We start from the raw sequence: 16,227 nt of genomic DNA on the forward strand, positions 1-16,227 counted from the left end.
TTAGCCAATCAGAAAGAGATTTGGTCGGACTTGGTGAATGACAAATGACGCAGTGGAGTTCAAGGTTGACTGCAGCTGCGTAGTGAACATATGATCAGGAAAACAAACAGCACGCGGTCAATGGGCACGAATCAGGTAGGATTACTGTACAAATTACTATAGTGCTTATTATAATTCCATCACACATTACTGCTGTTGGTCATACTTATGTCATCCATGTTTCAAAACTGACAGCTATCTGAGCTGTAACACAAAAACCTTGCTGCCCTTGCCTTGTACTTTAGACAATACTTATGAAATGTTGTAAGCAGATTCATCACCGGTGACTGTAAAAGCTGAATCTGCCGTATCAACGGCATCGGTATATTTATTGATTAATTAATTGGACAATGAATCAAGGTGCATGCTTGCATACGTGTCAGAATCAGAATAAAGAACCATTTTTTTTTCTATTATATTTTTAATAGTATGTATCGCAATACTATTAAATATATGTAATATATTTATATATATATATTTATATATATTTATATATATATATTTATATTACATATATTTAATATAAATTAATGAGGTTAAGTACTTATATATAGTATATAGTACTTATATTTAGTGACTATATATAGTATGTAATATAGGCTATGTTATTTTAATGAATTTCATTCTTTTTATTGTTATTTTATTCTTCTCATGTTACAAATGAATTATTTTTCAAATAAATACTGTTATTTTGAACCTTCTATTCAATACCACAACTGTTTTCAACATTGATCATAATAAGAAATGTTTCTTGCGCAGAAAATCGTAATATTACAATGATTTCTGAAGGATCATGTGACACTGAAGCCTGAAGTAATTATGCTGATAAAGGAATACATTACATTTTAAATTGATTAAAAAAATATACCGTATATTCAATTGTAATATTTCACAATATTGCTGTCTTACTGTATTTCTCATCAAATAAATTCAGCCTTGGTGAGAAAATACATCTTCCTGACCCCAAACATTTTATACACACATATATACATCATATGTGACACATTACACGCACACCCAATACACACACTCTCGCGCACACAATACACAATTCCCTGCATTGCTGTGGTAGTTTTACATAATATAAAACATACATAATAAATTAGACACAAATCAGTATTTAACATCCATACATAATAACCGTGATATTATCCATCATAAAAGTGGGTGTCTTATCATTGATAGTTTTTGGTTCCTTTTTTTTTTCTAATTTCTGTACATAAAAATGCTACATCTCCCCTAGACATGACCATAGTGTAACGGTGCTCTTTTTAGTTTGTCCAGATGCTGCTATCGTTTATGTTATTTTTATTATGTCAGCTTTATCAACTCCTATCTGATTGTTCCACACAGTGCTAATGCTAACAGTCATAACATGTCAAATGTTTCCTGAGCAGCTTGTTTGGGTTTCCCCAACGTGATTCTCTTTGCTACCACAATCTGAGGTTAAGAATATAGTGGCATTGCTCAGAAGGGAAGTTAGATTGTCATCTGCGGAGGGTTTGTATGCGTTAGTGTTGAAAGGAAAGCAATAATCTTGGATGCCAGGACAATTATAGGGTTGTGTTAACTATTATTTGTGACCCACAGGAAGGTCATTTTATTCTCTCTCCTCCAAAAACTGCATTGATCCGAATTTTTTCCAATACGAAATCAAGGATATCTATCCTGTAAAAATAAACCAGGCTAATTTGTAGGGATTGGCATTTAAATGAATAGAAAATTGTAAGGTTTCTCTTTTACCCACAACAGAAGGCGTAACTTGGCACATCTGATAAGATCTGTTTGCCTTTCAGCTCCATCTTGGGTTCAGGCTGCAGTCAAAGGTCATTTTAATAAAGATTAGTCTTTTTATGTCACGTCATTGTTACAGAACTAGCCCAGCATCCTTTGAAATAGCTTCGCTTTTGTTCATATTTACGGGGATTGACTCTGTAATTGGCTTTATTCATTATCTACTTTTTAAAATTCATTTGATTTCCATTGGACTGTTGTAAAAATGACGTGATTGAGGGAGATTTCCTTTATGTCATGCGTGCTGACATCTGTCCTCCATCAACCAGCAACCAGGTGTCAACATCCCAGCTCAATCCACCAGCCTCTTTTTGATAGTTGCACTGATAGCCTCTCAATTACCAAATCTTAAAGTTCTCCGATCCATTGAGAACAAAGAGAGCAGTGCGAGGCAGGCCACCCTCAGCTGCCTTCTGTCACACAGATCAAGAACATCAGTGTTCCCCCCTCCTCATCTTCCTTCCATCTGGGTTCTCGGGGGAACGCCATCTTAGTTAACACTATTCGAATCTATGTAATCTTCTTAAGTCCCACAGAAGCTCCCAAAGTCGAGCTCCTCATGTATGTCTAAATTCAGATGTGCTGTGATAAGAAGCTGTGAAGCAAGCCTTGAGATTGGATTCCTCACTTTTTTCTACTGATTTCACACCATCCGCTGCAAATAATATTTTAAAGTTTTAAGATTTTAAACATTAAACAATTAATTTAAAATGTATCTCAGGCATATTAGTATCTTCACCAAAAAAAAGAACAAAAAAAGGTTTTAAGCCAGTTATTTATTGGCTATCTTTTGCTGTAGTGTGTCAGAAATGTCAGTTCATGTAATTATCCAGTGAGATTTTTGATTTTCTGCCGGTGCTCCACATGGCGATCTGATCTCACCATTATCGAGTTTCTGTCTGTGATTACATGAAGAACCAGAAAAAAACATGTTGGAACAACATGATGGTGAGTAATTACTGACAGAATTTTCATTTTTGGGTGAACTAACCCTTTAATGGCAAGAGGAATGCTTGGAAATGTAAACTTATATATTAATGTTAGGCTATATTATTTTGTTTTTTGCTCCATATCAGAGAGGAGCTATTTTCTGTCAATGCACTAAATGACTATTTCTGTACCATATTTTCTTGTAATAATTTTAGTTCTGAATGTCCGGCAATCATGAACAATGGCGTTAAAAAATACAGCATTGCATCGTTTCCACTGTCACCTGGGCAGCTGGGCTGCTGTTTATTTTCTTTGCTATTTCAGGAGGTCAGCGGAGTGTAAGCACATTACATGGTGGCATGGAGTCATAGTGACCTTTATACAAGTGTGACATCAGTCTCAATGCAACTGGTGTTTGCAGTTTGCACACTTTGCTTTTATACTGTACTGTAATTGAGTCTTAAAGGGAAATCTTGCCACCAAATGATATCAGCTTAGAGAGTTTTAAAAACGCAGTTTTTCCAAAGTAATAAATTTATGCATAATATGAAGAGTTTGGTTCCAAAACGCTATAAATCCATTTTGATGAATTTGAGTAAAACTGTGTTTTTTTTAGCAAGAAAATGGGAAGATGAAAACCACTATTTTCGGTTTCAAATTTTCACATAGCATTTGTAGTAGGGGTGGGGAAAAAAATCGATTCTCGATGCATCGCGATGCGGACATGGACGATCCTGAATCGATTCACAAATGTCAAAAAATCGATTTCAAAAAAAAATTTTTTGATATGTATTTATAATAACGTAATATTGACGGAACGCGAAAGACGGAACTCTGAAGCGCGGAAGTGCAGTGGCGGGACCGTCTGTGGCGTGCACATAACAGAGACCCGATGGAACGCGAGATCCAAACACTTTCCTTGTTAGGTTAAAAGCTGACGTGTGGAAATATTTTGGCTTCTGAAGTTGAAGGGGGAAAGGAGCTGGACAAGAGCCGCACTAGTTGTACGCTTTGTGGAATAAAACCAACGACGGAAACACGACAAATATGATAAGCCATATGACACCTTTCCAGCCAGAGGAGGAAAAACACTCGGCTGCACCAGTCGTTATATTATTTATTTACTACAAGTATGCTAGTTCAAGCACACATTTATTTTCCTGGTCGTTCTTTGTAATGTTAATAAAATATATTGTGCATTAATTCTTTATGGGTCATTAATTTGTACTTTTAAAGCAAATTATTTATAGTCACACACAAAAGATTCAGATAATCGATTTGTAACATTATAAATGTCTTGTACTTTAACTTTTGATCAACTTAATTTATCCTTGATGAATAAAAGTATAGATTTCTTTTTTCTTTTGCCCAAAAAATGAAATAAAAATTCTTACCAACTCCAAACATTTGAACGGTATTGTTTAATGTTACAAAAGCTTTCTATTTCAGATAAATGCTGTTCTATTGAATTTCTAGGTGATTCTCTGAATCGGGTGCCCTTCAAGTCCCCCAAACTTGCTTCAAATATTTTCAATTGAAGGAAATCACAAAATACATTTTAATGCTGTCAATTAATAGAACCAGATGCATTTGCATTATAATGCAACGAAATTGCTTTTGAAAAAAAATGTAAAGTTAATAAATGTAAAGATAATGAGTTGCCTAAGTAGTAGATAACAAGCATGTTTGCATGTCCCCACTAACCATCATTATATTTTCAATGAATATCAAACAAATAAAAAGTGCAATTAATACCAAAATGTTGCTGCTGCTAATATAATCATATGTTGATCTAGTGTATTTTCGTTTACTGTTGTGAAATGGAAAATCAATAATCGGTAATCGAGAATCGTTAATAATCGAAAATCGACTGTAATCGAATCGGGACTTCAATAATCGTAATCGAATCGAATCGGGAAATCAGACAGATTAACCACCCCTAATTTGTAGGTTATAATAACAATAAAAAAATGAAATCCAGGTTTTGATTTCCAAAGATTTATTATAAAAACAGATCGTTTTTCCCCCAAAATGCAATAAATCCAATAATTTATTTATTTTCAAAATGCAATTAATCAAAATAAAATTTTATACACATTGAATTTCTTGTGCATACTATAAATCCATTGCTTTAATATAACAATATTCGGTAACATTTTAAGGGTTCATGTCATGAATTATCATGAATTCATGGATAAATGAATTATGCATTAATTCATATTAATATCATCAGGAACTAACAACGTTTTTTTTAACAGTTTAACAGTTCAACGTTTTTCATTCATGAATTCATGGATGAACAAAACCTTAATTAAAACATTAACTAAGACGAGCACATCATCATGAATTATGATTTATTAAGCATGATTTTACGTCGCCGCTGAACTTTTTTGACTGTTCAGTAAACTGGCTTGGTCCTGCTCGGTTTTCGTTGACTTTGAATAAAACAACTGAAAGTTTTCCAAAAGATCCTCTGGGGTCAGTGTGTCAGCGTGACAGATGTAATATGTAATTGTTTCCACCGCTAGGGGCCGCTAACCTCTTGCAATGACAGAGGCGTAGGTTGATGACGCAAAATTCCAGTGGAATTATGGAACTTGTCGTCAAGCTTATGGATCTAATAATGCTTATGGATGAGTGAACACGTTTTTATCATGATTGTGGTATGAAGCAGGGCTTGATTGCTAATGATATAAAGAAATAAGGACATTTAATTCTACGAAACTACCCGCAAGTGCAGAATTACTCGCACAGATCAGTTTATTTGACAAATGAAGCTTGTGAGGTAACGCAGTGCAGTTTCACTTGCTCTATACTATCAAACTAAACTGCATTTGAGTGTGTTGAAAGTTATAATGTTATTCTATGTGTTAGTTTGTTGGCTATATGAGACTAGCAGTAAGCTAGATCAACATTGGAATAGCATACAGATCATATTCTAACATTTCTAGTAACGCTGTTGTCCACGTCTGTCGCCATGGTTACTGTGCTCGTACGGCACGAGAGGAAACCAGGGATATTACGTCAGATAAACCGCGGATATTACGTCAGTGACAGGTGATAAGTGAAAATTCCGGGACGGCCAATTATTTAAAATTGGAAATTCAAATTCTTTGGGAACTTTTGGGATATTGTAAGTACACAACTACAGGAAATATCACACTGTGCAAGTGATTTTTGGATATTTTATACAAAATTTTTACGTATTGTACCTTTAACTCTGCTGTTCAGTATTATTAATAAACCAGACTTAGGCAAACATTTTAGTTTCCTCCGAAATGGTTTTGTTGGCCAAAATGTTTAAATATCGCTTTGACTATTTTAATTTACTTTATTATTTTTTTTTTCCAAAATCTAATTTAGTTAGGTTTTGGTAAAAAAAAATGTATTCCGGGCGGTCCATGATAATCCGGTCTATAAGGTGCGTGTTAATAAATAAGTGAATCTTTTTGCTAAAACAGATGTGCAACTGAATGAATATGAGTGTCTATATGCAGGGTATATTAAATTATTTTGTATATTTGAATTTTTTATTTTTACTTTGCCATATTAAGTCAACACCCATGCCATGAGTTCAAGACATGATGTAACAGCTTGGTTTATTTATCTAATACTCAATAAAACATTTTTAGTTATTGTGATACTTGTTGCCAAGACAAACTGTCTAATTTTTCAGAGCAGTTTATCAGATTAAATGCTGCTAAATCAACATTGATGGCCGCTCACTCTCAAGAGATTTGTTCAATTTCAGAAGTTTGTTTTTACAACAGATTTATAGGATTAAAAGGGCATTTTAATGCCACCTGCTTCTCAGCTCTCTGGGAACCCTTTCTCCCTTCTGTTGCATTATGGGTTTTGGGGGTCCGGGGCCACAGATGGCTCTCCAGAGATGCTCTATGTGACTCTGTGTTGCAAATACATATATATACATTGTACTGTGTAATCCTGGATTAAGGGAAGACTTGGAGTTAATTATCCAATTGTTAGATACAATTCATTTTGGTCCGTCACTTCCCCGTCTAGGAAATCATGTGGCAGATAGTGCTTGTTCCGAACACACATGGGAATATTCAGAAATAGAGATTTAATCTCAATTGTCTGAAGGTCTGTTTGATTTTGGCTAAACTCCATTTGATTTCAAGCAGCTGACTCACCCAGTCTCTCGCACACACACACAGGGTGCCTGTGGAAAACCAGGCGGACGCATATGGACTGTCTCTTGATATCATTCACTGGCCGTGTAATCTTATTATGCTAAATCCTTAATCCTCACCTATGCTGGACGCCCACAACAGTGACGTGCTGGTGATTGGACGACTAGACGGTAGTTGGGGATGCTGCGTTCTCCGCAACACATTCTGCCGAGCCGATCTATGAGTCTCTTAGGGTCAAGACAATGAAAGATAGAGCCAATCACAATAAAGTAAAATGATGGACAGAACTATAAGGAACTTTTCTGGATCAACATGCTTTGTTGTTAACAGATTCTGAATCATGTCGGGTCGTGTCGACCTGTTGTCTATTGTTTAATATTTTATATCTGTTCAAAAGTTTTTTTGGGTAAGATTTTGTTATATTTTTGAAAGAAGACCCATATGCTCACTAAGTTAAAACGGTAATATTGCAAAAATGATTACAATTTAAAATAAATGTTTTCTAATTTAATGTATTTTAAAATGTAATTTTCGTCAATGCAATACTGAGTGCATGAATCCCATGATCCTTCAGAAATCATGAAACTTTTTTTATTGTCAATGCTTCAAAAAAATCATAAATCAAAAAGAACAGCATTAAAAAAAGAAATATTTTGTATACTATCACGCATGTTTAATATAATACCCTTGAAAAGTTACGTCTTTTAAATCAAAGTCTTGGAAATTTACTGTAAAACTACATGAAATGTCCCATTAGATTTATTACAGTAACTTACGAATGACCCGTATTTACTCTAGAATTTACTATTAAAATTATTATAACCGTTTTGTCCCAAAAGATGCACTTTATAACGAGCATAGCGATTTAAAAGCAAAGCGTACTTTATAGTTATACTTTAGGCAGAGAATATGTGCCCACTATCAATTGGCAGGGAAAACGGCTCAGAAACAATACGTTTGTTCGCCCCACCCTGGAGTTTGATAAGCAAAACAACAGCTGGCCCTTTCACTGCCTCCCTGAGACTACATCCAGTCAGGCAGAAACATCCCTGGACGGAGGGGGCCTTCGGGTAGAAGAGCTAACTCTCGTACACCGTGTTTGTGTTGGGGGTATCCGACGTAATTATGAGGATTCAAAGGTGTGGATTCAATGTCTGACCGGAATGGATTGAAAGGGGTGTCGGGGACGGAGGTATGGGGCTGGTGGGTAATGGGATTAGGTGTAGCACTTTCCATGACACATGGAGACAGACACCTGACACTTGGCCTGGGACTGAGATGGAGGAAGTAGGGGACAGAGGGATTAATTCCGCCCCATATTGGAGATGTCATTCCCGAGGCAATAGGGGCTTTTCGGATAGGGCTCGGTTTCGTTTGGTTTCTGCTCGGCCGGGTCGCCTTAATTCCTTTGGTTTGCTTCAGGAGAAAAGATTGAGGTTTATCCTTCATTGGACATCCAGCGCGGTTGTTCTTTTGAAGATTCGTTTTCTAATTGCACATTTTTAGAGTTCCTTGTTATGAACCAGCATGTAAACCGACAAACGGCACGCTGATCTTTTGAGCTGTTTATCTGTCAAGCGAGGTTTCATGGATGTGTACAAACATCCAAACATGACCTTTATTGACTTACGCACCCTGCTAGCTTGATGGCCAAGGAAAAGTCAATAGTTTGAGTGAGGATGGACTGTTTATTCAGACAACGCACCACAGTTTTATCAGTTAAAGAGCCAGGGTGCGAGGACAAACAAAGGACCTTGTGTTCTGTTGCTATGGCCATATAGCGTAACTCTTTTTTTTTTTTTGAGTTCGAGGAGATGAACCTGTCCCTGCAAGCGCTGTCACCTGCTCCCACAGGTGTAGATTGGGTTGTTTCAGACAGGGTCAGATGCCCAACCCTTCAACAAGGCACAAAGAGCGACCTTTGTGCCTTGTTGATGGGTTGTAGAGGCTACTGAGAATGAAACACCATCTCTAATGATCACTTTGGTTTCACAGTTTTAACCGTTAGCGTTAAACGTGTGAGGTGCATTTCCCCACCAACACCACCTCAGTGACAAAGTGTTTAAAAGCCACTTTCGACCCTCTGGCAAATGTGACGTCAGTTTTTGGCACGGAGTGAGATTTCCAATTGAGAATTTCCATGCAAATTTTAGGTTTTCATCTGGAGTCACAGTGTAGGTCCGATATGGTGCTCTTTAAGAATCGGTTAATATAGTCAACTAATGATCTGATAATTAATACAAATATTAATTTATGATGTCACAATCTAAATTCAGGATTTAATTCATGTGTCTTGAAAGCGCCATACATATTATTTCTAATCACAACATTTTTTCATTTGTCAAATCAACTTAAATAATTTATGTAGTTCAGATAACATAATATTTTGAGTTTCTGATGGTTAAATCAATCTCCATTGTATTAACTCAATTTTTCCATTTCAATGAACTTAAAATTTTAAGGCAACCAAGTTACTTCATTTTTTTCACATTTTATTTTACAGCTTTATTTTAATTACTGAAAATAATTTTAAGTTACCAATAACAACACTGCCATACACAAGCATGTGCTATTTTTTTAATAAGATATAATAAAAGCGACTAGTGAACAAACCAGTTCAACTAACCGTTCGGAAAGCTCATAACTACTAAATTTTGAAAATGCTCAAATTTGCACATGCTTTATTCTTATGCATAATAATGCATTATTCTTATGTACTGTATAAGGGTGATAATTGAAAATTAACAACTCAAAAAAAGTAAAAATTTGCATGGATGAATCGTTCACAATAAGATGCATTTAGAACATAGATTTACATTTGACATACAACTTCTCTTTTCCATTTCCACTCCGCTAATTTCTTGTCACTATTCATGAAAACTAAATTTAAGTTTCAATCTCAGACTTTAATTTTCATCAACCTGGTTTAGAACTCGAAAGAAATCAGTAAGTGTGCTCAAATCTCTCCTGCATGACAATATTAATGTTGGTTGTGAATGATTATTTTTAAATATAGACTCTTTTTTGTTTATTTCAGCATTTCTGAGGAGTGACATGATGTTTCGTGGTTTCTTCGTGAAGACCGTTAGCTTTGTTGGTTACACCGTCCAGTATGGCTGCATCGCTCACTGTGCCTTTGAGTATATTGGTGAATTTGTGTCGGTAAGTTTCTTGGAGATATTTAGTCAAATCATTGGGTGAAACAGACAAATAAATACATATAAATGCTTAATTCTACCCACAATTCACCTACTGTACAACAGTGTTCAGGACCGTCCATGGAACCCACCATCACTAACCACAACGTGGTTTTCTCAGAACGAATAAGCCGTCACCTCTGTCGAATACAAAAGTGAGTGTGTATGAAATGCTTACTTTAGTGTTTATTTTAAAGTGATATTTTGATCATACCTTCGTTTTTTATCCTCCTTCTTCCAGAGGGGATATTGTAATAGCCAAAAGTCCTTTTGATCCGAAGATGAACATCTGTAAAAGAGTGATCGGACTGGAGGGGGACAAAGTCTGCACCAGTGGACCATCTGATATCTTTAAAACTCACACTTACGTGAGTACCTACTGTTGTGCACTGACATGAGCTCTGCCTTCAAAATGCATAGACACTTCAAATTTTGTTCTTCTTTTAGTATGAACCACTGCGTTTACTCTAAAGGTGTATGCATTTGAATTTCACATGCATTCACCTCCATTGGGTAAAACGTTTACCTTGTGGAAGAAACAAATGCTTGTTTCTCAGTTATTATTGGTCTAGAGAGAGCATAGCCACCTTTTCACTGAAATAGCTGTTATTGCTTTTTGGTACCACTTGTTTTTCTTTCTTTTTTTTCACCTTGCCTGTGTACGGTTCTGGCCTGTAATTTTTCCCGAAGCTGTTAGTGTTAGTGACAGATGAGTAGAGCAAGTGATGAAGAGAGAAAGAAAGGCCTGTCACTGGAGTCCTTTAAGGTAAAGAGAGACAAACCCTCAGCTGAAAAAGGTTGTAGAAGTTTGCTCAGTGCTAGTCAAACCTAAACCGATTACAATGACAATTTAGTGAATTGCAGAACAATGACTAGGCATCAATGTTCTGATACTTTTTCTTCTCCTTTTAAAATCTAAGATTAAAGTTTGAAATTCTCCCATTGAGAATGCTATGCAAAATTAACTTAAAATTAATTGATTGCGATTGGTCTTCTGATTTGCATTCTGATTGCATAATTATAATGCCTCATGGCCATTTTGTCTTTTACTGCATTTTTGTTGCAAGGTCACAGTTGTTGTTTTATGTTGATTCTTATAGCAAGCTGACAGAAAACACAAAACTAATGCTAATATAGTCAAATCTGTGTCTTTGTGGTATCTTGTAAACGTTTTAGTTAAAAAAAGACGCTTGGCAAGTAAATACTACCTTCAGTATGACAGGATGATTTGTTTGTTTCTGTATATAAAATGCCTTTGGGAAAGTAAAGGATTTGTCAATCAAAGATAGAAGGCTAATTACTGATCTTTGGAAGCTGTTTTTCACAGCATGTCTCCAAAACCACAATATGTTAATAGGTGAGACCTAGAGGAAAATGTGTGATCGTGTTTAGTAGAGAGCTGTTAGCAAAGTTAGCATGCAGCCAGCTAACTAACAAGCTAACTAACAAAAGACAACAAACAAGGTCAACTTCGGAGAGGTATTTCTCAGAAACGGTAGTGAATATCCGTTCAATAGCCGTCATTTTTGTGCGTCAATATCAGTCGATATCAAATTTAGTCAATATCAAATTTGGATAAAATTGGACAAACAGTTTTTCGTTTAATTTAATATGGCAGACAGGCATGTCAAAATGTCAAATGAGATCTTGTCTGAATCGGCATATGCAGGGAAACAAAAGGACATAATTTGGATAATGTTTTCAAAACTTAGGCTGTGTGTCCACCAAAGCGTTTTTCCACGCCCCTGGCGTATGTTTTCAATTGTTTTCAATGGGAGCGCCGCGTTTTTTAAACGCCATGAGCGTGCCAAGGCGCTGAGGTTTTTTTTCACGCTGAAGCACCAAGCGTCCAGCGTTTTTACTGGTCGCTGGGAGTTGAAAAATGTTCAACTTTGGATAAAACGCAGAGCTCATCACTGTCACATTTTACCAAGCCGTCCAATCACAGGGGAGGAGAGGCGGGACTTAACCACACCGACCAACTGTCACAACATTCAAACTGCTGCGTATATTCTGTATCATAGCAATGAAACGTCTCAACAGAAAAAACGCTGCGCTGCCAAAACGCTCTCAAGCGGCCAAAGCACAGCGTCTTCAGCAGAGTGTCTAGCGTTTTCAGCTGGCTAAAAATGCTTTGGTGGACACACAGCCTTATGTTTTTTGCAAAAATGCTTATATCTCTGGAACACTAGGTGGAGCTGAACTTCTCAGGTACCTTCAGGACATCCTCTCAACAATCCCTATCTAATTTTGTTTGATTTTCGATACTCTATATCAAATCATTTAAAAAAATATTGCAATTTATGACAAAATTCGAAATGGCGAACCAATGGTTCATCCGTTCCTGGCAAAATCAGCTCCTTTAGGGCTCAAAAAATAATTTTGGTATTTTGTCATGGGTACAAGAGTGATGTAGACATCTGGTTTGGCCTAGCCTGGGAAAACCCAGACAACTTCAGGCAAATTTAGATTTGCTCTGAAAGTTAGTCTGGCAAAGAGCTCATTCAAGCCCATTTCCGATGAAATCGCGGCACCAATCAGAAACGTCGAGGCGGGCTTTACACGATGAGCACTGGGATTTTGAAGCCTACATTACAAAGATGGATGCCGCCGTCAAACATCACTCGTTCAAATCAGTTATCGCGTCTGTTTTAAGCGAATTGAATGTTTCCTTTTTGTTAAAAACCGAGCAAAGAACAACACTCTCCGCCGGCCGCCGCTCTGCATACGTCATCTCCTTCATCGCTCTGATTGGTTTTAGGTCTACCCGTGACGTCCGTTGGTGACGCCTCTCTGGAAATGATTTGTCTATGACGCTATGCCAGACCATAACTCAGTTAAAACTGATAATGGTCTGGTTTTAACCAGGCTAGGGCTTTAACCGGTACTCTATTCAGTTACCAAAAAAAAAAAAAACGGTTGTAGTTAAACAAAGTTTGGAAAGCAAGCAAAGATCAGACAAGCCCTATACTAATTTACATTAGTTGTAGAGGTGTTTTGTTGACCAGAATCAAGATGTTTCTAACATATCTCCCATTTGTATGATCGAATGCAGGGTTGTCAACATTTGTGTCTGGTCACAGTATGGTGTGAAGTCTCGCATGCTTGGCTGACAGATAGGACAAAAGCTTCGCTTCTGAACAGCAGATGACGACGGGCTGAGATTTCTTGTGGATGGGATCAAACATATGTTTTCATGCTAATGAGAGTCGACTGCAAGACGAATACACGCTGGCGTATGTTTATAATCACGGTTCTTTTCGCATTTGTCAATGACGAGTTTGTTTGCAATACAGAAGGTCAGCAAATCATTTTGGAAGTCATGTTTGTTTTTGAAGCATGAAACGGCTTTGTTAGATATCCGGTGTGACCGTAAGTACGCTTTCTTAACAGTGGAGCACATTAAATCCTACTGTGTGGAAATCTTCGTATGATTATTTGGAGGGGAGGGTATAAGAATTCTTATTAAAGTTATGTTTATAATGACAACGTGATGTGTTGTTCACCCTCGCCTCACATAGAGAGGGGGTGTAGGGGACTTAATTAGGGGCTTGACAGCCCCACTCTCCCTGTATGATGAGATTATTCCTAATTGATGTCAGTGTGGATCAGGATTCGCTCGGTTGCCGGCCCAGCCTGGCAGGTCTGTCCGTGGTCTAGACCCATGGAGCAGCTCATGGAGGCGTGGCTTCACCCCTAACCGAGAGGATAAGGGGGGGCTGGGTGCGAGGCCCCAGCGGTCAGTAAAAATGATCCCATTCCCATCTGAGATGAGCAGTTAAGTCATGTGAACTTTCTCACTGTTAGGAACTAATCCGGGAGAACCAATATTGTGCGTTGCATGTGAAGCACGAGTCAAAGGATCCTTTTAGACCTCATTTTTGGTGTGGCTGCAATCCGAATAAATCGTTTTAATTTTTAGTTAGATTTATGATTTAACCCTAAAACCGTATTCTGGACAAATGTGGGCAAAATAGTTTTGATTTATTTTTTTAAAAAATACTTCCCTTGATCTGAGCGGTACAAGACTTGGCTACTTGTCCTAAGTTTGCCTCCTGAACACACACAATTTTTTTTTTTACTCAATTCTACAACGTTAAGTGGGTGAAAAAGAAAAACTCTTTGAGGTTACACTTTATTTTGATAGTCACTTTAGACAGTCTACTAACTATAAGTAACTTTTCAACTACATGTCAACCAAGACATGTCATTAGAGTATTAGTAGGCTGTAGTAGACTGTCAGTAGACTGTTAGGTTAGGGTTAGGTGTTCATTTTATTCTAAATGGTTTTAATTTACTGTATTTTATTTTTTATCATAATTTTTATTTTTCATTATTTCTTATTTTTTTATTCTAAACTGTTTTAATTATTCTGATTTCTTTTGATTATTTTAATTTCTTCTATGTAAAGCACTTTGAATTGCCATCGTGTATGAAATGTGCTATATAAATAAACTTGCCTTGCCTTGCCTTGCCTAGGGTTCAGGTTAGGAGAACAAGTTGACTTATAGTTGCTAAGTTACTTACAGTCAGTTGAATGTCTGTTGGGGGACCAACAAAATAATGTGTTAGCAGATATTAAGCTGACAGTCTACTAATACTCTAATGATAGTTAGTTGACATGTAGTGGCAAAGTTACTTATAGTTAGTTGAATGTCTAAAGTGGACTATCAAAATAAAGTGTTACCCTCTTTTATTTTGGTCAAAAATGGGCACCCATAGAAATGAATGGGAAAACTGTAATTTAGAGCATTAAAATAAGCCAAAATAAGACACCAGGTGACCGCAAAGTCACTTCATCTTTAGGTTTTAGCTCTAAGAGCTTATTGGAATGATATTTTAATGTAGTTAAAAAAATTCAAAAAATAAAACTACATAGTAATTAATTTACATAGAAAATATGGTACTTTTTGAAGTAAATAAATTCAAAAAATACCCCCAAAATAAAAAAAACACCATAAATGGATAGACAAAACTTTATCGAAGACAGTGATATAACATTGATAATAAATAAAAATTAGGATCACGCCTGTGTCCTCTGTGCCCATATTTCTCCACAATTACAGGATTAAGGGCTATAAAGTGAATACAGTTTGAGGGCTACCATTTTGCTCTTCCCATCTTGCTGTAATCTAGGTACCAAGAGGGCATGTGTGGTTGGAAGGCGATAACCTTCGCAATTCCACAGATTCCCGAAGCTATGGCCCAATTCCCTATGCCTTGATCCGAGGACGTGTTTGCTTAAAGGTAATGAGGATACAGTCTTGTTTCTTGACCTATATGCTTCCCTAAAGGCCAAACCTCAAGCTTTTTGAGTTTGAACTGTTGCCATTTTATGTTGTTGTTTTTTCTTCTTCTTCATGCGAGGTATTGTTTTTCCACAAACAAGAAATACAAATGATCCTTTCCGAATTTCATTTTCATTGTAAATAGAATTAAATTATTACATAGTACTAGGGTTATCCAGTAACTAGCTAAAAGATTGTGTGTCGTCTTCATTTAAAACTGTTTTCAGCTGTCGTCTCATATAGCGTCATGTGCCCATGACCCTGTAAACAGGTCTCCTCACCTTCTGTCAGCCCTTGATTGGAAACTCAAAGGCAAATGATACAGGGCTGTTTTTTTCTTACAGGGTCTTATAAGGAAAAGGTGTTGTTTCTGCACTAGATTAATGCTATATTTAATTTAATTTAATATGAACTGTTTCATTTAATGTGAAATTAAATAATTGATTTCATGTTTTTGTTTTGCTGTGCTTTTATTTTGCAGTTGTGGCCACCTCATAGTTTTGGCGTATTGGCCGAAAGTCCAAATGATGGGCGCATTTTATGAAGAAGCCATGTTCATGTAGTCACAATGTAAATTATATATTTTTTTGATGTTTTAAAATAAATTCTTATTTAAAATTCTTGTCGGTTTCATCGTTTAAGTCAAACAAGGATTTATGATAGTGAAGAAACACAAATGCATCATATCACCTACATCAAGAAGATCTGTTAATGTTTCAAATGGGGATTACAGACTTGTGTTGTTTTTATTCATCACAAGTGCAGATGACTCATTGTTACACTGAAATTTCATTTTTGCATGGAATTACTTAGGCAAATATGTTA

The 16,227-nt window shown here is 36.4% G+C and overlaps 1 protein-coding gene across 2 annotated transcripts; it reads left to right on the forward strand.

Moving 5' to 3' along the window:
- Positions 1–36: 36 nt before the first annotated feature.
- immp1l (inner mitochondrial membrane peptidase subunit 1) lies at positions 37–16,020 on the forward strand. Of its 2 annotated transcripts, none has more exons than XR_016168266.1 (6): positions 37–135; positions 9,955–10,079; positions 10,181–10,269; positions 10,356–10,482; positions 13,170–15,361; positions 15,884–16,020. XR_016168266.1 is itself a non-coding variant. In XM_039659329.2 (6 exons), exons 2-6 carry the CDS (start codon positions 9,972–9,974, stop codon positions 15,944–15,946), a joined length of 498 nt encoding a protein of 165 aa, XP_039515263.1. In that variant the 5' UTR covers positions 41–135; positions 9,955–9,971; the 3' UTR covers positions 15,947–16,020. The 2 variants fall into 2 exon arrangements, 1 of the variants encoding a protein (XP_039515263.1); XM_039659329.2 differs by having other exon boundaries at positions 41–135; positions 15,251–15,361.
- Positions 16,021–16,227: the final 207 nt, after the last annotated feature.

This window comes from Pimephales promelas, chromosome 1 (assembly GCF_988280905.1).
Source record: "Pimephales promelas chromosome 1, fPimPro1.hap1.1, whole genome shotgun sequence".
Taxonomy (NCBI): Eukaryota; Metazoa; Chordata; class Actinopteri; order Cypriniformes; family Leuciscidae; genus Pimephales; species Pimephales promelas.